At 40.4% G+C, this 25,272-nt stretch overlaps 2 protein-coding genes across 2 annotated transcripts; one reads left to right on the plus strand and one right to left on the minus strand.

Moving 5' to 3' along the window:
* The first annotated feature begins 511 nt into the window (after nt 1-511).
* On the plus strand, nt 512-23,437 carry LOC115747655 (transcriptional adapter ADA2). Its single transcript, XM_030683888.2, has 13 exons — nt 512-779; nt 1,416-1,471; nt 1,847-2,028; nt 2,954-3,019; nt 3,110-3,235; nt 3,333-3,408; nt 3,683-3,740; nt 3,818-3,927; nt 4,250-4,472; nt 5,682-5,892; nt 7,135-7,446; nt 7,702-7,999; nt 23,423-23,437. The coding sequence occupies exons 1-12, from the start codon at nt 727-729 to the stop codon at nt 7,891-7,893; spliced, it is 1,665 nt and encodes a 554-aa protein (XP_030539748.1). The 5' UTR covers nt 512-726; the 3' UTR covers nt 7,894-7,999; nt 23,423-23,437.
* Nucleotides 9,407-17,185, minus strand: LOC115747575 (transcriptional regulator STERILE APETALA). The gene is made up of 2 exons (XM_030683781.2): nt 16,921-17,185; nt 9,407-10,537 (listed from the first exon to the last, which is right to left on the minus strand). The coding sequence occupies exons 1-2, from the start codon at nt 17,137-17,139 to the stop codon at nt 9,407-9,409; spliced, it is 1,350 nt and encodes a 449-aa protein (XP_030539641.1). The 5' UTR covers nt 17,140-17,185.
* Nucleotides 23,438-25,272: the final 1,835 nt, after the last annotated feature.

The following is a 25,272-nucleotide window of genomic DNA, read 5'->3' on the forward strand; positions in this document are numbered from 1 at the left end:
CTTGGTGGCGAATTTCTAGGCATAGGATTCTGGGCCAGGCCCGAAGTTTCGCGAGAACCAAAAAAGACTAGAACAATCGCGAGAAGAAAGTGAGGCAGCCGGAGCAACAGCGAGTTTCGAAAATCCATGTCCAAACAGTGCTTCTTCGAATCGTATGCTGAGTTCGCTGAATTGGTATCGCAGCTCATTTCCTGGAGACTAAATTTTCTTCGTTCTAGATGAAAATCCAGGCGAGTCTTCATGTGATATGAATCACCAAATTGTTTTCAGGTCTCCCCTGTAGTCCTTGTGTATATTCGAAGCGGTTCACGATCACCTGGTGTACAACTACAGATTTAAGCGTGAACTCGATAAAACTAAAACCCGAATCCAAACCGTTGCCCAGTCCAAAACCCAAATCCCAGTTCGGTTCGGATTTTTTCCCAGAAGACCCATTTACATCACCAAGCCCAAATAGGCCCAAGCCCACATATGAATGAACTAGGAGAGAGATAAAAGTCAACCCCGGCAAAAGGCGAAAATTGCGGTATTGCCATCACCCGGGGACTCTATCCGCCACTGAGTAAGGCGGCGGAGATCTCCATCGACGGAAGCACATGCAATGATGCAAACGCTTCCGAAGCGAGCTCAATCGATTCGCATTGTACGGGCGGTCGCGGATTGAGGGGTATCGTCCGAACAGCTTCACGACCTCGAATTCGGGAGTAGGCGACGCATTTGGCTCCGATGGGACGTTCTCGCGCGGCTTCTCGCTCTGCCGATGAAGATCCGAATCAAAGGTTTTGCTACGTTCGCTCCTAGTCCTACGTGCTTTTTCTTTCATTTTGCGTGTGTCCCCGTGAATATGCGAGTTTCGATTGTAATTATGGGATGTGGACTGGTGTGTTTGGGTGTTGTGGAAAATTGCTGGAGTACGAAGTTGTCTCCGTGGGATTAGAGTCCGGCATTAGGGGATTATGTTGGTGTGTAATTGGTTTCGTTCATTTGCACTCCAGTGATGCTTCGCATGCGATATGGATTAGCTTGAGAGCTGAGGCTTGAAAGATTTCATGAGCCGTTCCCCGCTTTAAATGCATAGGACCTGTGTGCTCTTTGTTCTCTAGAGCTTCTGAAACCAAGTCGGTCACATTCTAGTTTTACTCCTTTGAAGAGTTTGGAGGAATGGCGATAATCCTTAGCATTATAAGATAATATCAAGTTTGAGGCCGGGGTCATTTGGATGGATGCCTTGCTCACGTAGTTGTGATCGTTCATTGGGTACCCTTTATCAACTGACTTCGACTAGTCCTGTGCCTTTTGGTGGATTTAGCAATTCATTCGAATGCATTTCCATGTGACCTTAATTCAAGAAAGTATACATTTTACCTTGCTTTGTATTGCTGGTGAAGCTCACTTTAACTTTTTTTTTCCAATAGATCCAAGAGGAAAAAGATTGGCTCTGGTCCAGAAAATGTAGAGTCTGCATATGCAGGTACTTGTCAGCGACTTTTCAGCGCTTTTGCGGGGATATGAGTTCTCTCTTTGTTCTTCAGGCTTCTAGTCACGCGTTTGAGTCGGTTGTGCCCAATTTTGCTTATCGGATTTAGGAATTGTTTTTTGATTGTTAAGCATGGGTTGTTCATAGATTATTCTTAAATTCATAATTGAAGGCTATAAAAGGACCAAATTTTACGGCGCTACAATATGACAAGCTAGATAGTGGGTTAACCTATTAGTGGTAAAATGAATGGTTTGTTCTGTCTCTCATGCTTGAAGGGTTAAAGCTTGTCAATCATACTTCTTCTTAGGTAGGTCTAAACAGATTTCCCATCTCTGTTTTTTCTGAAAACTTTTCTGTGCACTGTAGTTGTTGGTCAGGGAAATGAAGAGAAAGGGGCTTCCTACCACTGCAACTACTGCAACAAGGATATGTCAGGAAAAATTCGTATGAAGTGTGCGACTTGTCCAGATTTTGACCTTTGCATAGAGTGTTTTTCTGTTGGAGCTGAAAGTACCCCCCACAAGAGCAATCATCCGTACCGGGTCATGGTTGGTCATTGCTTTTCTTGATTTAGAATGCCAGGATTATGTTATCTGTCGTTGTTGTGTTTTCCCCTTTGTTCTTTGAAAGTGAGCATCTTAGACAATGAAGACACTTCTCCAATTTCATGTCTTTAAAGTGCTTTCCAGACTTTGTTTATCAAGCAGGTCTATAGCGCTTTCTTGAATTCTTTTTGTCACTATACAAGTTTCATTTTACAATAACGGTCCCTCTAGCTTTCAAAATAAACTTTTCCAGTCTCAAGTCTTAATCAGATTGAAATATCTTAATTACTATGCATAATCTGGTAATTCTTCGAAATTATGGCTTACTCTTCCTTGATGCGTACTACATGAAATTTCAGGTTTAATATATGAGATACTGGTTCAATGATATATTAATACCATGCAATGCCTCATAGTCATGACTAATAATGTTTATGAGAGACGCTAAGGTCATTTGGGAATCCTCTTGGAAAACTCCATGAAAGAATGGTCTCTTGAGAAAGAGATGAAAGCAGTTTCAAGTGCTTTCCTAAGAAAATACGTAGACTCTGAAACAGATGTGTCTTTTTTCTTCGCTGGCGAACATCACTCTAGTTCTATAATTATCACGGTCCGAGAGAATCCTACATTATAGTTTTCTAGGGCTTTGACATTCATGAATCTTTAGTGTCGCAAAACAAGGCCTACTCATTCGAAATGATCTCTATCCTGTTGAATGAAACGAGTTGCTTGGAGTAAAGTGCAGATTAGAGGTTACATTTGGCTAATGTCTCTGGATTTGAAGTCATGTGCTCCATGTTTTCATGTGGTTGCAAAAGTGATGATGGAATGTCTATTGTGCTGATATTTTTAAACTGGAATTTTCCATCTAAAAATTAGTTTTTCTCATCCATTTGTTTATTTAGCTTGATTTTATTTTTTGCAACAGGACAATTTGTCCTTTCCACTTCTATGTCCAGGCTGGAATGCAGATGAAGAAATGTTACTTTTAGAGGTGTTACTTATTTTTTTTATTCTACTTGAAAATAGTCCATCGTTTTCAGTTTGTCATATTCACAAGGTTTAGCGGTTCTTTCTTATTCAGGGCATTGAAATGTATGGGTTTGGTAATTGGGCTGAAGTTGCCGAACATGTTGGATCTAAAAGCAAATCACAATGCATCACCCATTACAATGCCATGTATATGAACTCCCCTTGCTGGCCTCTCCCAGTAAGGATTTGTCACTTAGATTTATGATAATTCAATCACTAATACACCTTTTCAACACAGTATTTGCAATTATGATATGTTCCCCATATTCATCTAGGACTTGTCTCATGTTATGGGCAAAAACAGAGAGGAGCTTGTTGCAATGGCCAAAGGACAAGAGGAATTAAAGGAAGGTACTTTCAGGATTAGTTGATTGATGTTGTTTTCCAATCTGATTTACAGGACTCCTACAGTCCTGCTATAGCTTGAGAGAGCGATTCTGAGCAAGTTCATGCATGGCAGAATTTCACGATCTCTTTCACCATAAATTCATGTTTGAAGCTCAGCTGCTTTTCCCATGAGCAATGGACACATACTTGCCACAGAAATACTCTCTCACAGTCACAGATTCACCAAAAGCTTTTCATCTTGGAAAAATTGCACGTGACTTAAGCTCTTCTTTTACAGAGTCATCTTCAATTGGGGAACCTCTCAAAGAAGAGTCAGCTTCTTCTACAAAATTCAAGTACGGGTAAACACTATTGTTTGTCAACCGTTATATTGTACTGCAGTTTGCTTATTCTTTTGTATGTGCTCATTCAGATCCATGGAATCATTGAAAGAAATTCCAGTTCATGTACTTTCTTCCGGCTCAATTGCTGGTAAGAGGGGATGCAACATCTCACATGCTAAGGAAGAAATTAAAGATGAAGGTAATACTTTAAAGGACTTGTTGACATGGCTGTTTGTTAGCTTGAGGAAGCATCCTCCTCAATTGACTTAAAGAAGTGTTTTGAAGTATTACTTGATAGATACCCTACGGCTCATGTAGAGAGAGAACTATGAGGATTTGGGCTCTTGTAGAGTAAGATTTGAGTCCACGCTGATGACTTTGTGTATTTTATCTGGTTAGCTTGTTATGCATAAGATAGATTACTGAGCTTAAATAACTCTAATTTCAAGTCGATACAACATGCATAAGTATGATTCATTTAGGTTGCTTTATAATTCTTTTTTTTTTTCCCTGTTTCACAGAATCTCAAATAGACAGGAGCATTGGAGAGAAAAAGCCTAGAATTTCTGGGGATGAAGGGCCAACTGCAACAGAGTTCAGTGGTTATAATTTCAAAAGGCAGGAATTTGAGGTTGAATATGACAATGATGCAGAGCAGTTACTAGCTGATATGGAATTTAGGGATACCGATACACATGCAGAGCGTGAATTGAAGCTGCAAGTGCTACACATATATTCAAAAAGGTGTGGTTCTATGCTCTCTACATAACGACTCCTACAGGGAGCTTGTTGCTAGATTTGCACCTTGTGAGAGGCTGATTCAAACAGCATACTACTCCAAAATGACTATAGTGGCCACTGCATGTCGAAATAATCTTTATAATGCTGTTGATGTCTCTGAGCAATTAATGGATATCAAACTTTTTTTTGCAAGCATATCTGGCATTGATTAATTTGACTCAACCAAATTATTGAAGTACCCAGCTCAAATCTCTCGAATGAATCTATGACTGGCTGACCTTGACAGATGCATTTAGTCATGACATGGTTGAATGCATCTCATGAACCGACTAATTCACCAATCTAGTTTCTGGTTCATTCATGTATCATATTGCAGCATCTAGTGTCTTGGTCGGTCATGCATCATATTGCAGCACCCGTTTTCTCAAAAGTACTTGTTGTATTACATGATGGCCTTTTCACATCCAAATCGAATTTGTGAATAACCATTTTTTCTGTAAAAGTATAAGTTATTAGTAGAAGTGCCATGATTTATCAGCTGAATAATTTAACATTCAGCTCGTAATAAGCTGGACATTACACGTGAAACAAAAGATGTAGATGCGGTTACATTTAATGACAAGCAGGGGGCAAAACAGGAGTAACACACATATATTATGGCCAGAAGAGTTTTCACATACACTCGAAGCTTTGATATTAGTTAAATTACCATTTTTCTAAGATGCTTAAATTTTCATGAAACGTGAGATAATAGATATGAAGCTTATATATCAATGTATTGATGAAACAAATTATGCATCCTGATATATTCTCCTGTTCTGGAAATAAGCCGCTGTCGTTTATTGCTGCAAGGTCACCTTGGTGCTTGGACAGTTTGGTATAGGGATTATGCACTTTGACACATCTGAAATAGTTTTTGTTAACCATAAGTATGAACATTGATTCTGACCATAGATTTAATTTTCGTATCTTTTTCAATATTTTCCATTAATGCTGCTACCATCATTTTTGTTTATAATTGCTAGATGAATTTGCTACCTGCCTTTTACCAATTGGACTCTATGTTACATGTACAGAATGATACTATTTATTTGACTGTCTTTTGGTTGAATCTGTCTATACTGGTACTAGTTCTGTTGAGAAGTGTCCTTTCATCATTTGTTTTGAGGTGAGTAATTTACCTTTCTTGCCCTTACCTTGAAAATTTGACAGGCTCGACGAGAGGAAACATAGAAAGGATTTTATATTGGAGCGAAACTTGCTCTACCCTGATCCATTTGAGAAGAATCTCTCTCCAGAAGAGAGAGAGATATATAAGCGCTTCAAGGTCTTCACGCGGTTTCACTCGAAAGAAGAGCATGAAGAGTTTGTTAAGAGTATAATAGAGGAGCATCGGATTGTCAAAAGAATACATGAACTCCAGGTCTGATGCTTACCGATTAATAGCTTTCTCGTCTGATTCATCCTGTGAGCTCCATTTTTTAAAACCAACAAATTAGTGGATAACATGTGTACGCCCTTTTTGCAGTTCCGCATCTCCTGATTTTAATGGGAAAAGTACTTTCTCTGTGACATGGCGATGTGCCCATGCCCATTCATTAGTGTCCTGCAATATTTAGAAGGAAAAAAGCCACCAAAAACCTTAAACTATGCCCGTTGTGACACATTTACCCCAAACTTTTATGTGACACAAAAAACCCTAAACTTGTATTGTATGCATGTGACACATTTACCCCAAACTTGTGCTTGTGTGGCGCATTTACTCCAAACTTTTTGTTGTGACACTAAAAACTCCAAACATATATTTGTGTGACACATTTACCTCAAATTTTTGAGGTAAATGTGTCACACGAATATAAGTTTAGGATTTTTGATATCACAAAAAAATATTTTGGGGTAAATATGTCACACGAGTATAAGTTTAGGATTTTCAATGTCACAAGAAAAAGTTTGGGGTAAATGTGTCACATGAGTAAAAGTTTGGGATGTTTGGTGTCGCAAAAAAAAGTTCAGGGTAAATATGTCACAGTTGGCATAGTTCAGGGTTTTTTGTGGTTTTTTCCCTATTTAGAAACTTCTATTGCATTGTAAAGTTTATTTTCAGTGATGAACTTAAGAGAAGTTTCCATATTTAGACCTTTTCTTGTTGGAGGGGCCTCCATCAGCTGACTCAATTACAAGGTGAATCGGTGGAGAAATGACCATTTTCTGCTGAAGGTCCATCTGCCGCCATACACTGAGCTAGTTCCTTTCACAATAATCCACCTGAAACTCAATATGTGCAACTACAAAGCCAGTTGGGCCTAAATATACTCTGCATTTATGGTCTTCGTTTTCTGTATTACAACTGCACAAGCTTTGCTACAACACATTGTTTGAGTACCTCAGATCCTTGGAAGTTCATAAGATTATTACGTATTTGCAAATGCCAAATGGAAATGCACCATTTGCAGAGAGAACTTGTTGAGGTTTGACTCTCGTTGGGTGGGGAAAACATCTGATCTTCTCTAGTTTATTTAGAGTGAAAGTTTCCATCTCCTTACCGACCTTTGAGGGAAACTTTGATGCATCTTTACACTTCTACCTTTACTTTGATGCACTTCAATCTGATTAGCTTTATATAGTGGTGCTCACTCTTATATTTCTTTCACTAACGAGTATATAGGATGCTCGAGCTGCTGGCTGTCGAACAGCGGCAGAGGCGAATAAGTTTATTGAGCGGAAGAGAGAGAAGGAAGCAGAAGGAGCCCAGAGAATGAAGGAAATTTCACAGGCTGGTCCGAGTGGTAAAATCTTTCCAAAGCCTAGTCATGTCAAAGTTGAGCAGGAGAGCAGCCCTCGAGGACTTGTCAGGAGCTCCTCGAGCCTACAGTCCAGTGGCAAGGACACAACTTTGACGTCGCTGGATACTCTACACAGCTCCCTAGATGATTGGGACATTAGCGATTTTCCTGGAGTTGAGCTGTTATCCGAAACTGTAAGTACTCTTGAGTGTGAGAACAATAGGTCTTAAATTTTATTTTGAGAAGTGCTTCTACAGAAAACTGGTCAAACCAATTGCTTTTCTCAAACTAACAACACTAAGTTTCTTGAGAACTACCTTTTCTTGGTTTTTTTATGTAGCGCGACTCCTCTAATTTTGAAAAATGATAAGTGTCTAATGCCAGCGCTTTTCATTGTTCCTTTTAAGCAGAAACTTTGACTGTTTGATTGCTCTATTTCTTTCGCGTAGGAGAAACGTCTTTGTGGTGAGATCAGAATATTACCAGCGCATTATCTGAAGATGCTACATGTCATGTCAATAGAGATGTTGCGGGGCAACCTTACCAAGAAATCAGATGCCCATGGCCTATTCAGAGTGGAACCAAGCAAAGTGGATAGGGTGTATGATATGCTTCTATCCAAAGGAATTGCTCAAGCATGATTTTGTGTGGGCATGCTTGATGTGTAAATAGCTTGTTTTTTCGTCTTCTTTTTCTTCGATCTATTTTTATTTGTACTTTTTTTTTTTTGGGCAGTGAGAGGGAAGATATATGTTTAGTTTGGGAATTGTTTGCTTATGATAGCACTTGTTTAATTATTAAGTGGTTATTATATGCCCGCTAGGAATTCAAGTCCCAAGCATTCAAGAGTTCTTTTCGCCGAAAAAGTGAGTCTATATCTTTTTCTGTTTGGTAGTCTTGCAAGAAACTGGGAATGTACTTTGCCAAAAGCTTCTGAAAGAGGCTAGATCCGGAGCATAGTGTATTGAAAGCTTATGTGATGAAAGAATCGAGAAGATAACTTTAGATGCCATTTTTGAGTTAATTCATTCGGTTCTGTATCCGTCAATTGACTCTACCAGAGGACTGATCTCAAAAGTAACTGAAGGTTTCTTTTGTAGTTTTTGCATGCATGCCACTCTACTCATTTACTATTCCATCGTTATACCAGTTTCTCTTTCTTTTTGCTTTGGTTTGAAGCTGTGCAGCAAAAAGGCGGCGACTGATGAGCGTCCACCATATGGTCCAGCAGGCCGTCGGAAATGTGGACTTCAAGTGTCGACCGCAAGTGGCAGTGCTTACCTTGCTGCTTTGAATTCGTGTTTCACAGCATCCCATCTCGCAGAAATGGGCACTGATTAGGTTGGCAAGTTGAATTCTTCTTGTTCTTTAATTGTGAACCCTCGAAACAGCCGACCAGAGGAGTGGATCGACTTCCACCGCTCCCATCTCCCAAAGGGATGTGTTTAACCATTAGGCCTGGCCGGAGGACCAGAATGAGGACTGTAGCATAGTCTACACTCTACAGTATAACGTTGGGCATGCGATCACCGTTCGGTGTACAAAAGTGCTCACCTTACCAAAGAAAGTGACCGGAGAAACAAAGTTCATGGAGACTGCGAGCGGCGGATGGACAAGAAGCTTGGTGGTGGAGGTTGTTTCACCCGGAGAATCCAGCTACTCAACTCATGTACATGCTTTCCATTTGAGAGAAGGTTCGAAAAGTTAGGACCCGAAATGGAATGTCTGAATGAAACTCCTTAGAAACGTGAAGTCGGAGACCGACTCTTCTTTACCGAAAAAGAATACCCCGAAGATTGACTGGGAAGTTAGAGAAGCTACAATGCCGGTCGAACAACATTACCACCCCTACTTTCCCCAAAATTTGAAATCTACACTAGTCTACTACCCTCAGCAGCAGCAACCGAACAAATTCCCACCATCACTAGACGCATCCATTTGTCCCTGTTCTTGTGTGCCCGAGACTATACGCAACCACAGTCCCTTGTAGTCAGAATCAGTGTCGAAATGGTGTCCCTAGAACGGCTCCCCAAAACAGCGTACGCACGCCCCTCCCAAACAGTAAGCAAAACACAGTAGCACTTTGGCACACATCCCTCCCTCTGGTCAGTCCTCAAGTGTTAACACCTGAGGTGTTAGGATGTTAGGATGCTCTCACAACTGCACTGCGCCGAAGTCCCATAGGTGTATGGTCGCGTCGTTGGAGTACGCCGCAACGTGGCGCTCGTTGGCCACTATCGCGTTGACCTCGCCTATCCCCTCCACGAGGTCGTACAAGTAGCCTCCACGTCCCGTCTCCCAGACCCTGATTACACCCGCCACGCACATTAGCGCATACCCCTGGTTCATGCACCCCATGACTCTACCTTGCGATGCGCCCCTCACATTGAACCTACATATCTCCTCCGACGTGGCCACACGGCGCACAATAGCACGCCCACGCGCATCGACGATGACGTAGGCATCTTCATCAACATCGACCGAGGTTACGATGAGCCCTCTTCTCCTGTAACTCTGATCGCGCAATACCATCCCCTGGTCTCTCAGATCGATGAGAATTACCCTCGTGCTCGTGGCCGCCACGGCCGATTCTTGCCGCGTGACGCGGAGACGACCCACGAACTGAGTCAAATCAGTCAGCATTCGCCAGCCCATGAGCGATTCTGGGTCGGTCAATGTCCCCCCCACGAACACCAGCTCCTCAGAATTACTGTCCCATATGTGGAAGGCCCTGCCCGGTACTCCCGCGTAGAGGCCCGCCCACCACCTGCCGCATCCCGCAAAGTCCACCAATGCCCCGTCATTGACCACATCACCGACGTGGGCCCTACGCAATGGGGCCCCTCCGTCAATCATGACCACGTGGATATCTCCATCCAGCGTGGCAAATACAAGCCGCGAATCACTCATGACGATGCCGGAGACTGCACGCGGGTGTAGACCTAGTCCGCCCTGGTGGAGGGGTTGGTAGGTGGCGATGTGGAGGCGCGTGGCAAGGTCGAACAGGCGGACGGTCCCATCGGCAAAGCCGCAAGCAAGGTGGAGGTCGGACAGGGTGAGGCAGCGGCAAATAAGCCCATGTGGATGCTCGTTCACCTCCGAAGGGTCGAAGTGGAGGGTGGCATGCATGAATCGCCGAGAGCGGAAATTCACAGCGGTCCTATGGCGGTAGATGTACTCGTCACGCCACGTGGGATGGGTGAGGTGGGTCTGGCCCCACACGCATTGGGTGAGACGGGCCCACAGGAGATCCGAGTTCGATACATTTCGCCACGTGGTGCACACCTGCATTTCGCATTTAGGCATAAACTACGTAAAAGATCCGACAAATACCATTAACTCCGTGAAAAATGACGCTGGAGCTTCGGCACCATGAGCAACCAGAACAAATTCATATCATGCATGCATGGGATCACGCTATGTACCGTACAAAACACAAAATTATCAACTTAAACACCAAAACCTAGGCTAGGCAACAATGTTCCGAAAAGAAACTTATGAATTTCAACTAAGTTATAACATCGTCATTGTAATATAATCGCTTAAATCTCAGACTTCCAACACTGTACAACTATAGTGCTTCCTTCCAAATAATCACAATCTCATTGTTGAGCATTTTTATTTAACAAATCGCACATTATGGTATCCAAACTTAAATGAATTAATGATTGTCGAATGTAACCATATATCCATCTATCACAGAGGAAAATGAAGATTAAATCACTTCGCTTATAGCATGAGGTGTGGAAAGTAGTACCACCAACATCTTATATCTAAAAAGTTCTCATTATCCTCTGATAAGAATTTATATTGAACATTATTTTGACTAATCTTTCAGAACTCTCCTAATGAATAGTACAACTTTTGAGAAGTGCAAAACTACTGCCAATTCGAAATTTGAAAATGATAATCATAGAATGGTCAACGGATTCCAAGTTTGCCATATTTATTGGATTTTCTCTCCGTCGTACTTATTAAAGTTAACCCTAAGAATATAAATTGATTGGGGACTACAGAAATTTCATGCATACCAAAGCAGGTGGATCTCAGTAGAACTAGGTCGACCTTGATTCCAAAACATTAATCTCATACGGAGAAGATTTTGCACACGATATATTTTCAGAAAAAGGGCTAAAAGGCACTAAAAATCCCTAAACTACTTAGATTTTGTTCAATCTAATCCTAAACTTTCTTGCCATCTAATTGAATCCTTGAACTATACACTATTCTGTTCAAGTTACTCTTTCCATTAAATACATGAACCAATATGTTGACGCAAACTCTCGTCATTGTTCAAGCTAATCGCAACCGCCAGTTCATCGCACATACACAGAAAAGAGGGGAAGTGAAATGTGATACCCGTCGCACATATGGGAGAGGAGGGTCATGCCCTTCCTATGGCCCGAGTCGCAATTCGTTATTTACCTACTCGCCATGCAGTCATGGTCAAGTTGATCAGTTGTGGTCTATAGATGGTAAGATTTCTGGTTACGCAAGCAATTTTCCGGGGGTTTTTGTGATTTAGCGTGGGTCGAGTTGGCATCTTGGAGACTATGGAAGTTTGAGAATGAATATTATGAGGGACCACTAGCAACTATTTTAAAATATTAAAATGTTAAATGAAGACGTAATTTAATATTTAATCTCAAGCTTAGATGTGTGATTTAATGTGTAGACTAGACGTTGTTTGGTTGGTCCAAGCCTCGCTTGGAAATATGTAATTAGAGAGGCAAATAGAGGCCTTAAAAAAACTTAGAATCTTCTGCTCCGATATCATGAAAGATTTTACGAGAACACTATCAACTGTTCTAAAAAATTTAAAAGTTAGATGAATACATAATGTAGTATTTGAATATTCTAGCATCGTCCATTGTATTTGCACTTGGGTATCATACTATTCTACTATTGAACCTTGATAATGCACAAGCTCTATTTTCAAGTACAACTCATAATCCTCATCAAAAGGAAGGCACAAGGACTCCCTTTGGGAAGGCATAAACTATGGTAATTATAGTAAAATCTTTTAATGAATGTAGCTCTAATTTAAGGGTGGATCCGAAAAGACATTATGTCTCAATTTTTCTTTCTCGTGTTTACTTTATAATCGTTGCTTTCTGGATAAACTTAACAAGGAGATCTAGGGTGGGGACTTGGTTTTCCGGGAGTTCTTTAGTATCAGCTTTCATGGCCATTTATTTGCCACGAAGAAGGCTTCATTAGAGGGGTCTGGATAATCCTTCGCCAGAAAGTGGTGACGGATGGCCTCAAGGATGCCGGCTCTTGGCTGGTGGTGGGCAGTGCCGCCACCTACAGTAGCTTGCTCTTTCATTCTCGCCCATTTTGTCTTTCGTTTTGTTTGTTCAGATATTGTTTTCTTCTGAAAATTTTGAGAAATATTCGCTACGCCTTACGTTTTTAGCTGTCAATAGCCGCAATGCCACCATGGCACTTAATAGCAACTTAAATTTCAAGAACCAAATTGAACAAATTGAAAAACAAGTTCGATGTTATCGGTGCCTTCGTTACTCCCAAGAAAGTAGATAGATCTACTTAAAATAACCCGAGGAAAATAACCACTTCCTTCAAACCCTAATTTATGATCCTCTAACCTCACGTCTAGAAAAGCAGACGTCTAAACCCTAACGTTCAAAGATGGACTGGGTTTCCGTGCTGAGCTCAGTGAAAAAGGGCTGAACATTGCTCAGTAATGGTATTAAAACTCGAGGAAAGGGCCTGAAGCATTTCATTCTATTTCGGCTGACAACGAAATTAAACAAGCATGAAACTGCATGCGACAGCAGTTAAAAATAAAAAAGAGGGAAAAAAACCCTAAAAGCAAAACACGAGATTAATCAAAGACAACATCAGATACAAAATCTCATCGATCAGAGAGAAGAGACATGGAAAAAGCTTTAAGCTGCATCAGCTGGGCGCAAAAAGGCAGAAGTCGAAAGACGAGACGTCTTCGTCCAAAAAAAAAAATAGACAGAAAAAAGAAAGACCAGACGAAGCAAAGTTTGAAGTCTGTCAAAAGGCCAAAAGAAAAAAAAAAAGCCCTGATCACCCAAGAGATTGCTGCTCCCGGGGCATTAAATCTGCAACAGTGTAGAGGATACCTGGACAGGACCCAAAACCCTTCACCCAAATCCAAACTAACCAGAGAAAAATTTGATTTCAAAAATGAATTTCACGAAAAAAAGAGATCATTGAACTTTGAATATGAACTGCATGTCATGTCTGAATGCCAATCACCCACGAGTTACAACCACGGTTTAGGTTCATTTATGAATCAACTTCCCACATGGGTTTTTTTTCTGTCTGAACATTTTGTGCAGAAGGGTTTTGTATGTTGTTCAACACTTAAAAACCCTTGCTTGCCAGGGTGTCTTCTTCCCTCTTCTTCCGTGGCAAACTCGTGAACATATGTTGAAAACGTTAAGAAAATAGAAATGCGCGAACCCCAAAACATCTTTGGTTGCACATCATCAAAGCGACAACCAAAGATGGTCTTGGAAGTTCGAACTAGACTGTACAGACGAAAACACAACATATGCCTCAAAAGTGAGAACCCAAAAAAGAGGAAGGGAAAAAGGAAAACGCATGCATGCATGCGCGTGGAATAGTGTTCAGATGAGTTTTTCTTTTCTCTTTTATGAAAGAGACAGACTAGACTGACTGGAGAGACTAGGGACTAGAGCAGCAGGAACTAGTGTGAGTACTATAGTCCTGTACGAGTTGCAGTGTAAGTATATTTCTGGCAGGCGTTTTGCTTCCTCCTGATCTTGCCTCCTCCTTTATTTGTACGTCAGTCGAGAAAATAAGCAACAGAATTGCAATTTCATAATTACACACACCAAAAAAACCTATCTCTGTCCTTTTCTGTGATATTTGACTGGACAAACTACAAAGTGGGGGTTTTGTGGCAAAGAGACCTTAAGATCTAACAGCATCCATCCGACCCCCTGTAAATCTACAAGCTGTGGCTACGACGTCTCAGGAGTTTAGTTTCTGGAGTTGTGACAACTCCTTCCTCCTCCTCAGTACTGTCCATTAATCACTCCGTGCTGTCCTTGCACGGTCACAAGGCTACACTGGCTAGGGCACAGGCCGCGCACAACGGAGGCATGCTTCTCTACCCGCCCCATTTCAGTTTTAAGGAACAATTACGTTCTCAGATCATTCATCAAAACTTAGTTCATAACATAGTAGTTGCACTAGATCAAAGGAGGGCAGGAGATCTGGAAAAAAAAAATAAAAAAGTTCAGAGATCCTTAAAAGTTCCATGGAGACGGACTTACCCAAGTCGCATAATTGCAGAAAGGAAACCATAGCAAAGCAGAAGTGAGAGCTTGCACGTCTCACGAAGACTGAAAAATCAAGAGAGATCAAATGAAATGTGGGGGAAGGAGATGTCAAACGGTTCATGACCTCTTCGAGAATAGGACCTCTGTGTCGGTGTGGTCCCCGTTCTATTTTCGTATACATGGGAAGCGAAATACCTGGGCATTTTCTGGAGATCTAGAGAGAGAGACATTTTTTTTTTTTGGGGGGGTCCAAAGAGAGACTGCGTGCTCTCTCTCTCTCTGTCTCTATCTCTATCTCCTACAAAATTTTCTCCCTCTCTTTCATTTCCAAGAAAGGAGTGGGGTGACCCCCAAAGGCCTGAGTGTCTCTCTCGTTAGAAGCAGCGAATCTTCTTCAATGATACTCTCTCCCCTCCAACTTGCTTCCTCTTTGACCATAACAAAGTCACAACCACCCACTAATCCTCACCCCTGTGTCCCTCCCATCTCTTTCATTCCATTTATTTCTAAGTGATCCAACTCTCTCGTCAACGCAATGAAGAATTTTTGGTTAATAAGAAATACTTGGGGCGGGGAAGGGTTTGATGACGAGAAAATCCTACTTGCACAAGACAATCCCGCCCTACAAGACTTGAATTTCAGTTAGCTAACCCTAATTGTCTCAAAATCAAGTCCGGTTACTCCACTCCTGAATACAACTCGACCCATCTGTAATCTAAGTTTTTTTCATTCAAGTGCCGGCGAACTACCTACCCACGTCGTCTAGTGTGCTTAACAAGAATGGTACTTCAGGAATACGAATATACTTTGATTCGAGCCGACCAACCAGATCCCTTGCCATCCCTTTTCAATGCCCCGGCCGATGGTTCAAATGCACGACTATTGACTACGTAGAGAACCAAACCTATATATGTCACAAGCTTAATCTAAACCCGACATCTACACATCTCTACGGCGCTGAACTAGACTTTAAGGAAACCCTAAACATTCAGAGATTGAACAGCACTGTCAAAACAATAAATTTGATTATAGAAGAATGTTTCCCTCGCGACCCCACTAAAGAACGAACGCAAGTTCGAATTAGAAGAGGATGGCCAATAGAGGCGATTGCGGGATCATGCATAAGAACAGCCCCTTATCCCAAAAAAAAAAAAAAGAAACCTTTAAACATTGGGCTCCATGTGCCTTTTGGTATTGCTCATTGCACTTGCCCATGCTGGCTTTTGACCGGTTCCTACTCGAGGCTCTCCGACAATCCCAGATCTATGGTAATGGATTTCGAAATTACTAAAAATGGAGTTGGAAAGTGGCAATCCGGAATGGAGATGTGTACTTGGAGAACATGTGCACCATATTGTGCAAAGTTGAACAGAGAGGGGGGGGCTTCTGATCTGTGTACTGTAACCAAATATAGAAACGAGAGACTTACGTAAGTATGGGGGGCACAGACGCAAGTCCGAGGCCTCACTCATTTAAAAAAAAACAACACCCACCAAAGCTAATGTCACAGTAAAAGCTCCTGCATCTCCCTCCCAATGGGATTCTTCAATGGGGAGGGACCAAGAAAGTTTAGTCAAAAGGCAGTTGGATTTCCTAGAGCTTAGGGAAAATCGCGGAGGGGAAAAAAGACAAAAGAAACGGGGAAAAAAATCAGATCCAAAAGAACCCTTTTCATTGAGATACGGAAAGAGGACCGGAAATAGCCATTTCTAAAGCAGTGAAAAAGGAAGAGAAGAGAAGGAAAAGGACAGACGAGAAAGAAAAGAAAAAGAAAAAGAAAAAGAACCCATCACCATTTTTCCACGAAGAAGAAACAGCAGCGACCCTCAGAAAGAGACATGGATTAGTTAGAAAAGGCCCCATCGAAAGGCAAAAAGCGGTTCCAATTTGGTTTCTTTGGATGCCTAGACAAATCAACGTCGTAGCCCGAATCCAACTATATTCTCCCGAATCCAACTTCTCCGCATAGAAGCTTGACCGTACTCAATTCGCAATGCGTCGCGTGAAAGAATTGGTCAACTGGTCTCTTCTGTTGCTTTTTGATGCTTCTGCTACTCTGCAACAACTGTTGATGCCTAATGCTGAACTCATGAAAAGGTTCCCTTCTTTTTTTCTCCTCCTCCGTTCTTAAGGCGAGGAGGTCGAAACATCGTTCAAGATCTGTCGTAACAATGCCGATGTTCCGAGGAGGAGAGACGTACGCACCGGTCATTGATGCGAAGTAAAAAAAAAGAGCAGTAACTCCGAGCGATAAAACTTAAACCCAAGAATTGCGTCCTAGCTCGCGGTGCTCGTGATCGCGAACAGATTATTCAGTCCCATACGACGGGGAAAAAGAAAGGGAAAAGGGAGGACCGTACGTACCTGAAATAGGTTGACGAGCGAAGGAGCGACGGCTAGACGTCCGCCGGAGCGAGCCTCTTCGATGGCGACCTGTGCCGCGAGGGCCTCGAGGAAAGGCTCGGGCCAGACTTCGTTGGCGCCGCGACGTCGTCTCGAGGTCGAAGGGCCTTCGTAGTCGCCGCCCCTCCTCGCCGCCCCGCCGCCGCCACCGTCATCCGACGAAGACGAGGTTGAAGACATTGTAGCGCTGGCGAGAGGAAATGGACTCAAGAAGGGGGAACGAAGAGGATGGCTCTTGGATAAAGACGCCGAGTGAGGGACCCAAAAACGAAAAGACGGTGATGGGTTTTATATATATATATATATATTGTTTATATATTTATTTATTCGATTTTGTGTAATATTTAGAAATTATCTCCGGACGGTGATGAGTGGGGCTCGGATGGTTTCCCGCTCTGCAATGACGGCGGGAGTCGAAGGCTGATGGCCATGCGCGATGGGCATTCCATTTCGTCGCAGGTGGTTTTGTTCGTTTGTTTATCGAGCCAAAGCAAAAATATAAACATTTACTTTTCTATTTTCGATCCGATTTTTACTATACCATTCATACGATAAATGAAATATATGTCGATTTACGTGTCAATATCTATATCTTGCAAAAAAATAAAAATTCAGGTGCCTCGTACTAAAATGTTAATCCGGTTAATCAAGTGAATTTCAATACTTTGATTAAGAAACAGTAAATTCATATTGATTTGTCGATCTTTTTCATTTAGAACACCCATAAGAAAAGAAAAACCGACTTTCTCATTTACTTTAGGAAAATGCTTTCCTGATAATCTTGTCGAGAACGGTATAATTTTAATCGTAGATACACACATCGTCACATCGTATTTTGTAAAAAGTATTCGATTATTAGGAGATCATGTGATTGGAGTAATATCAAATTACCTTGTTAGCAGCTCCTTAAAAAAGGTGGCATGAGAGCGAAAGGGCAAAATTATACATGTAACGTTATATACATGTGTGTGTGATTTTTTATTGTTTTTGGGGGTGTTGTCATGTGTGTGTGTAATGTTGAGAAGGAGGGACCTGGAGATTACTTTTCTCTGCAAAGTTATTTTTTTTCCCTCCAGGTGGTAAGCAAAGCATGCCTCGATGAATAATGACCAAATTAAAAAAGGCCTAGCTTTGACTGGAACAGGTCAAACTTTCATTAATTACGGGTAAAGAGACCAAAAGTGCAGCTAACCGAAAGATCATTCAATAACGTTGCATTTTTCCATGCAATAGGAGTGGTGGGTCCGCTTTCCCATATGCACTGTGGAGGAAAAATAATCTTTCGTCGAAGGTAATATATCAAGAGTTAAAAAAAAAATGAAATAATATCAGATTTGTCGGTATATCGAGCACGTAAGGAAAAGATGGTAGACTATGCTTGTAGTATTGTTAGGGTACGTGGCCCGTAGTCTCCTCGACGGAAAGGCATAAGGGTAAAGTCTTTAGGACTTTTTTGACCACTAAGTTTTCTCGCGTCGTCTTTATATAATTTATTTCTTTTGCAATAGGAAATTGTAGTAGAGAGGTGAGATGTGCTGTTTTATAGTAGAATTTTTTGCTAAAAGTAGCTCTAGCGTAAGGGCTAATCAAGATAAGTCTCGTGTCTCGATTTCTTTTGCTCGCTTTTATTCTTTATTTTCATTGCGTTTGTGCGCTTAGTCCCGACAATTACATGTGTTGAGATTATGTTAGTTGCATTTTATCAAACTGAACGAAACAACTGTGCTCGTCGTGCTGCACGACTCGCCTTCAAGAAACAGAACGAAACTAATCAATGCTTTCGAACACGAAAGAGAGATCAGCGTGCACTTCCATAGAGTTGCATAAGCAGGGCATTGGAATCAAGAAACCCCACCCATCCTTTCGGCCACGATCGACGGGTGAATCACGAACGAACCAGTAAGAACTCGCCGTGTCGAAACAGCGTCTCTTGATGTTTCGATGGTGAGAGAGAGGGAGGGAGACAACTGAAGATTTTGCCTCTCCCGCTGTTTTCCCGAACAAGCGGGCGCAAATTGAGACAGCAGTTATGAAGGAAGCAAGCGTGCAGATGCTCTCTCATTTTCATGTCGCGGCTGACCAGTCCATATGATTCACATGATTACGACGTTCAACGCAAGTTGCTCGGTGCGTTCCTGTGCTCCGGTGATGAGTACATATGGCGATCTCCACTTCGCTTGCAGGGACATGCATGCATGGAATTGGGAATCTTTACACCGTACTGGCTTATGTTTGGAAACAAGATCAAATCAACTAAAGAAGGTATCTTGACCACAAAGAATGTTTACTTATAGATACCCTAAAGAAGGAAGAAATGACATTAGCATGTCAATGTTTTCGGGGAAAAAAAAAACATTTTCCAGAAACAATATTGCGATGCGGTAGATGTATGGGAGGTATGTATTTTTAAAATTGACCAAAGGCCACTAAAAACCCCAAACTATGATTACTATGATACATTTACCTCAAATCCTTTCTCTATGGCGCTGAAATTCCCAAACTCGTACACGCGCAGAACAATTACCATCCGTCGAGTTTCCATCGTGAGCACGGGTAAAAATTTGTTTATATGGATGCCGAAAAGCAAAGGGTATTAACATAGAGCCCACATGACTTACATGAATAAAATAACAACGTTATTTTGACTAGAATCATCCGATAGAATCTTGACGAAGGGTAAACATGTCATAAAGTTACAAATTTGAAATTTTTTATGTCACGGGATTAAATTTAAACTAAACGTGTCACAGTGGCTTAAACTTTGGGTTTTTGATGACTTTTGTCCTTTGAAATATTACGTGAATTTATCATATTTGTTAGCGATGATGTGACATTTACACGAACTTTTTTCACGGACAACATGTGAACAAAAAAGGAGGGAAAGTTTGCATGAATATTGCAAGCTCGTTACTCGTGCATTATTTAAGACGAGACTTTGCTTTGAACTGGAGGTTTGGCGCTATAACCGAAGGTCAAAAGGCTAATCATCATTTTCTAGCTGTCTTGCTTACGTTAGAAGACAACTCTTTTTAACGAGTCCCAATTACGATGAAGTTCACTCTCCATTGATAAATTTCGGGTTCACAAGTCTCAAATAGGCAAAACTCAAAATCAAATCCAAAAGGGTGGCCCGATATTTGGTTGTACCGGAATTGATTTTGTATCTAGCATCCAATCCGCGCACATATGTTCGTTTATTTAACTACCAAGTCAATCTCTATCGTTGATGCTCAACATTCATCAATTATGATAGTTTCACGAAACGACACAAATATAAGAGGCGTCATAGTATTTATTGGGAGTGATAAAAAAAAAAAATCGAATCAAGCTTGGAATCACCCGAACTGGCCAATTCTAGGAGGTTCTTGATTCCAATAAATTAGAACTCATGAATATCATCTCGGTTCTCGAATCCAAGACCGCATCGATATATATATAATAGGCTATTTTTATTAGGAAGTGATTCCTTCAATTCATGGACATTAACATTCATATCATTCGTTTTTGCATCACGTCGTTCTTTCGAAACTATTCAGCTAACCTAACACGCCACCATCTTTAACTATAAGTTTTGCATCGCTTTTTTTGCCAACGTTGCTAATCCGCAATGTAGAGCGAGATTACTCACAATCGGTTCCTACACCTATTCAAGAGCTAATGGGCCAATTCCCGAATGGATCCGGGAACCAGCGGACCACTTCTTGATTTCATGTTCTATAATAGAAACCGACTCACATTGAAATCGATCACCTCCACATCATATGTGAAGAGAATAACGGTGTGATTATGTGTAACTATTCCTTGAGCGAAATATGCGAATAGGCTTGCCACCTAGTAATCATTCGACTTCACAAGGTAAAATTAACAGAAGAGTGCTTTTGAAAATACTTGTTAAGCACACTTAATCAAAAATATAAAAATCCACTTTAGTTGATTATCTCTACTAATTCTACTCTATCAAACTCCTTCCTTTTGTCTTGAACTGCTTTTTTTTTTTTTTGTCAATGTCTCAAACTGCTTCACTTTCCCTAAAATAGAAAGAGAGCGAGAGAGGGAGATCACATAAAATTTCTACGGTGGCGGAAGACAGGGATGCAACGCCACATGCGAGAGAGGGAGTAAAAAAAAATTTACTGCTCAATTATGTTTCAAATCCATTTTGAGGTTAAAATTTATCTAAAAAATAGGAAGATGAAATTATTTTACCCAATAAATTTTTTATTCCAAATATGTGTGACGAAAAAACAGAAAAACATGGTAAAAGAACGTTGGCGCTGGCGCTGTGGTCCTACCTCTGTCAAACTCCTTCCCTTTGTCCTGGGGAACTGCTGCACTTTCCCCGCATTTAAGCGGCAAAACGAGAAGAAAGAAAGAAACCCTACTTCAGGAGCGTGGAGACCACGGGGCTGCAGGAGAGCGTGAAGGGAGAAGGGAGGGTGGGGGCGCAGACGAGGAAGTGGGACCTACTTTCATTCCTTTTCTTGTCTGAGTCAAGGAGGAGAAAGAGAGGAGGGGGGGCATGCTCATGTCTTATCAGCGATTCTCTTTGGGCTCGAAGATTTTGTCCTTTTCCGCTTTCCTTATTTTTACTTTTTTTGTTTTTATTTTTTTTTTGCAATTTCGAAGTACAAAAGACTTTCTCTCTCTATGTCTGTCTCTCTGTGTCTGTCTCTCTCTCTAGAGGTAGGTTGGATAGAGTAGTAGGCCTCTCTGATTGAAGCCGATGTATCGTCCCTTTGACCCACAGAGAAAGGGACAAACCAGGCGGGATTAAATGTAATGTTTGTTTCGATTTTATTAATTAAGCTAGAAAACGACAGGAAAGCTGCCCCCCTCCTCTTTTTTTTTTTTTTTTGCCTTTTTGGAGAAAAAAAAACTAATTAATTTAGGGCCAGCAGTTTTTTTTTTTAAAACCCCAATTCCCTGTAAAATTTCGAACCATTCTCAAATCTGTCCCGAACTTTTTTATCTCATAAGAAATACTAAAGTTTAAGTTCGATCTCAAATATACCCCGAACTTTATTTTGGCTGAAAAACATATCACGGACTTTCAATATATTTTCAAATTTAGCACCGTGATCCGATCTCAACTTGACGTGACTTTTTCACGTCGACAGTAAAAATCCACATCAGTAAAGTCATGCGGCAATATGTACGGATCAACATGAGATTTTTCACGGCAATAATAGATATAACCCAATAAAAATGGAGAATGAAACATTTCTAAGACATGTAAATCGGGGATGATTAACAGCGATTTCTAGACGGAGGGCTACTGAGGGCAGATTTGAGATTAAAATTAAAAATTGAAAATCGATTATTTTTCTCTTAAAAAAGATTTGAGGTAGAATTGGGATTAGATCTAAAGCTTTTTTATTTTTAATTTTTTTAGATAAATAAAGTTGCAAGGCAGATTTCAGACATTAGAGCTAAAGTTTTGGGTTTTTTTTTTCTGAGATAAAAAAAAAAATTTCACTCAAATTTGAGATTGAACTTAAAATTTGAGTTTTTTTTTTTTAGAGGATTAGCTGACTTTTATATATATTTTTTCGTTTTTGAATTCCGCTTATTTACAAATTCTACGCATCTCGATCAAAATCTCTTGAAAGACTTTTTAAGTATTTCGCATTAAATAAAAGTCGAGATGCATGTACTCCTACTCCGTATGTCTATGAGACTTCGATGAGGGAAAGCCACTCCTAACAGAAATAATCGATGAGGCCCATCTCGCAATTAACAAGACATGTTCGACAAAGCCATTCACATTGATACGGCTCGTTGGGTTGCCATGGAATTTCCGATGTAGGAGTTAGAGGCTAACTCGTTCAAGTCCAACTGAAAAAAAAAAAAAAAGAAGAAGAAGAAGAGGCCCTCCTCCTCTCTCTCTTTGTTGCGGCCAGCCAGGGTTGCGTTGCCCAAGCCCTCTCCCAGTGGCCGGCGATGGTCGTCGCGCCCTCATTGGCCGCAGCAAAGACGGAAAAAGAATGAAAAGAAAAAGTAGTAATAATAATAATAATAATAATAAAAAGAAAATAAATAACGAAAATGACCTCGTTTAGATTTTTTTTTTTGTGTGATAATAAGGGCACTTCATATCCTTATTTGAAATAAGGTTAATTTCAAGCTATTATTTGAAAATTTTCCTTGATATTTTGATGAAGACACCATGATTACGTAGACAACTTCCTTTACTCCGTAGATTAATTTATTAACACCCATTTGTTCTATAAAGTGAATAGGCAATTTTTCATTTTTCTTCTCTCTCTTAACTTTTACTCCATTCGGCAACCAATAATTCATAGATCACAATTTTTAGGAAACATTTCAAATAAGAGCCTTGAGTGCTTTTATTCCTTGAGTGCTTTTATTTTCTCAAATAAGGGTCTAAAGTGGATCTTATTTAATAAGGGCCTGAAATACTCTCATTATTTCAAATAATAACTTGGCCAAGGGTATTTTCATCATTTTCACTTTTTGATTTTTTTTTTCCTTTTCTTGTTTTTCCTTTCTTTCCCTTCAAGAAAAGGAACGGCCATCAGTGCGATGGCCGCCTAGCCCTTGCCGATGGTCATTCCCTTTCCTAAAGGGGAAAAAAAGAAAGAAAGAAAAATGCAGAAAATGCAGAAAATGCAAATGTCGGAAGTACTCTTAGTCAGGCCATTATTTGAAACAATGAGAACATTTCAAGCCCTTATTTAAAACAAGATTTACCCGAGACCCTTATTTGAGAAAATAATTGCACTTTGGGCCATTATTTGAAAATTTTTACAATTTTTTATTTGAAAATTGCTTTCTTTTTTGGGCAATTTCAAGTCTTTTGATCGTCGTGCCATAGTTTTAATACAACGCAAAATGATACTAATTTTTTCTGAATTTTGGTCTAATGTGTAATGCCGTCCATAAATTTTTAATTTGTTCAATGTAGTCATATATCATGAGTAAACGTCCAATATGGTCTTTCCATTTGCTTAAACAGTAAATTAAACTCTATTTGATACTGTGAATTATTTTATGCTAAATTAGACTTTATAAAAATGATGAGTTAACATATCCATCTTTTAATTCATCTACTTCAGATAAGGAAAATAGATATTAGGGTATTAAAATGTCCATCATTATTCGTTGGTGTGGGCTATCATGTTTGAAATGAATATTTTACTCGTACAACGAACGCGTAATTTTTATTTTTTACCTATCGTTCAAACTCAACGGTTTGGAAGGCACATCAGCATATTTTGTTATTGTGAATTGATGAAATGATAATATTGAAGGTCTAAATCGAATATTTACTAATAGTTTAGGTACTGCATTGTACAAATTAAATATCTATGGACGATGTTGCATATTGAATCAAAATTTAAGGATTATTTGTGTCATTTTTCTTTACTCTAATGCAAATATTGAAAAAGAAAACGAAGAGAGAGAGAGAGCTAGAGAGTGGGTCTTTAGAACAAATATTTGGCCCCTAAAACCTCTGATCATCTCAAGCCCCAAGGTTGATTAGAAGTTGGGCCGCGTGGAAGTGGCTCGTGGCCTGGCTGCATCTTTGCCACGTTCGCTTTCCGTTTTCGAATCTTAGGTTCCATTCAAATCGAAAGTAAGTACTTATTTTTCGACCAAATAATGGTTAGGTAATTAAATGGACGAAGTTCCATCCTTTTTATAGAGCAAATCTCCAGTGATAGAGCAATCTTTGACAATCTGTGTCAATCTTGTTGCTAAAGCTAATCTTCCACGATTTCTGTTTCCATGATTTGTGCTTGATTGAGCAAATCTCCCACGATCTGCTCTATAAATATAATACAATCTCCACACCAAAGTGTGTGCGATCAAATTAAATTTCATATCTTTTCACTTTTTTGTCTATAGAATACTTTGGATTTAAAGTAACCACTCTAGATCACACAGCGCTCTACCGGACCCATTGTAAAATATATCATTCCGCTCTGTTCAATTTACATGGACTAATTCTTTTCCCACATTCGCCATGCACGTGCCCAGTCCGAAATTTATTTGAACGATTCTCGGTGAGAAAGCACGAATATAGACTTGACAAACGAGGAATCTGGTACTCAACAATTAAATTGCATCTTCAACTTGCAAAAAGAGGCCGGATAATTAGATTGTTCAGCACTTGTTTACTCACTTGACAAGACAACAAGTAAGTCCAATGGATCATTCTCAAGGATTCGACTGAAAATCAAGATCCTCGATTATACAGGATTTGCTCCATCGATATTGTGCCTGAAATTCTCATGGCATAATCCTCTGTTCAACAATAATTCACTCATCAAAACTCATAATTGGATAATT

Source organism: Rhodamnia argentea, chromosome 10 (assembly GCF_020921035.1).
Source record: "Rhodamnia argentea isolate NSW1041297 chromosome 10, ASM2092103v1, whole genome shotgun sequence".
In the NCBI taxonomy this organism is placed as follows: Eukaryota; Viridiplantae; Streptophyta; class Magnoliopsida; order Myrtales; family Myrtaceae; genus Rhodamnia; species Rhodamnia argentea.

What these genes read in the sequence shown, in the direction of transcription:
- LOC115747655 (XM_030683888.2), top strand. Translation starts at nt 727, where the DNA reads ATGGGACGTTCTCGCGCGGCTTCTCGCTCTGCCGATGAAGATCCGAAT. An exon ending in GCTTCTTCTACAAAATTCAA is followed by an intron (nt 3,741 to 3,817) that starts GTACGGGTAAAC and finishes GTGCTCATTCAG; the next exon opens with ATCCATGGAATCATTGAAAG. An exon ending in TTGAGCTGTTATCCGAAACT is followed by an intron (nt 7,447 to 7,701) that starts GTAAGTACTCTT and finishes TCTTTCGCGTAG; the next exon opens with GAGAAACGTCTTTGTGGTGA.
- LOC115747575 (XM_030683781.2), bottom strand. Translation starts at nt 17,139, where the DNA reads ATGTCTTCAACCTCGTCTTCGTCGGATGACGGTGGCGGCGGCGGGGCG. An exon ending in CGCTCGTCAACCTATTTCAG is followed by an intron (nt 10,538 to 16,920) that starts GTACGTACGGTC and finishes TGCGAAATGCAG; the next exon opens with GTGTGCACCACGTGGCGAAA.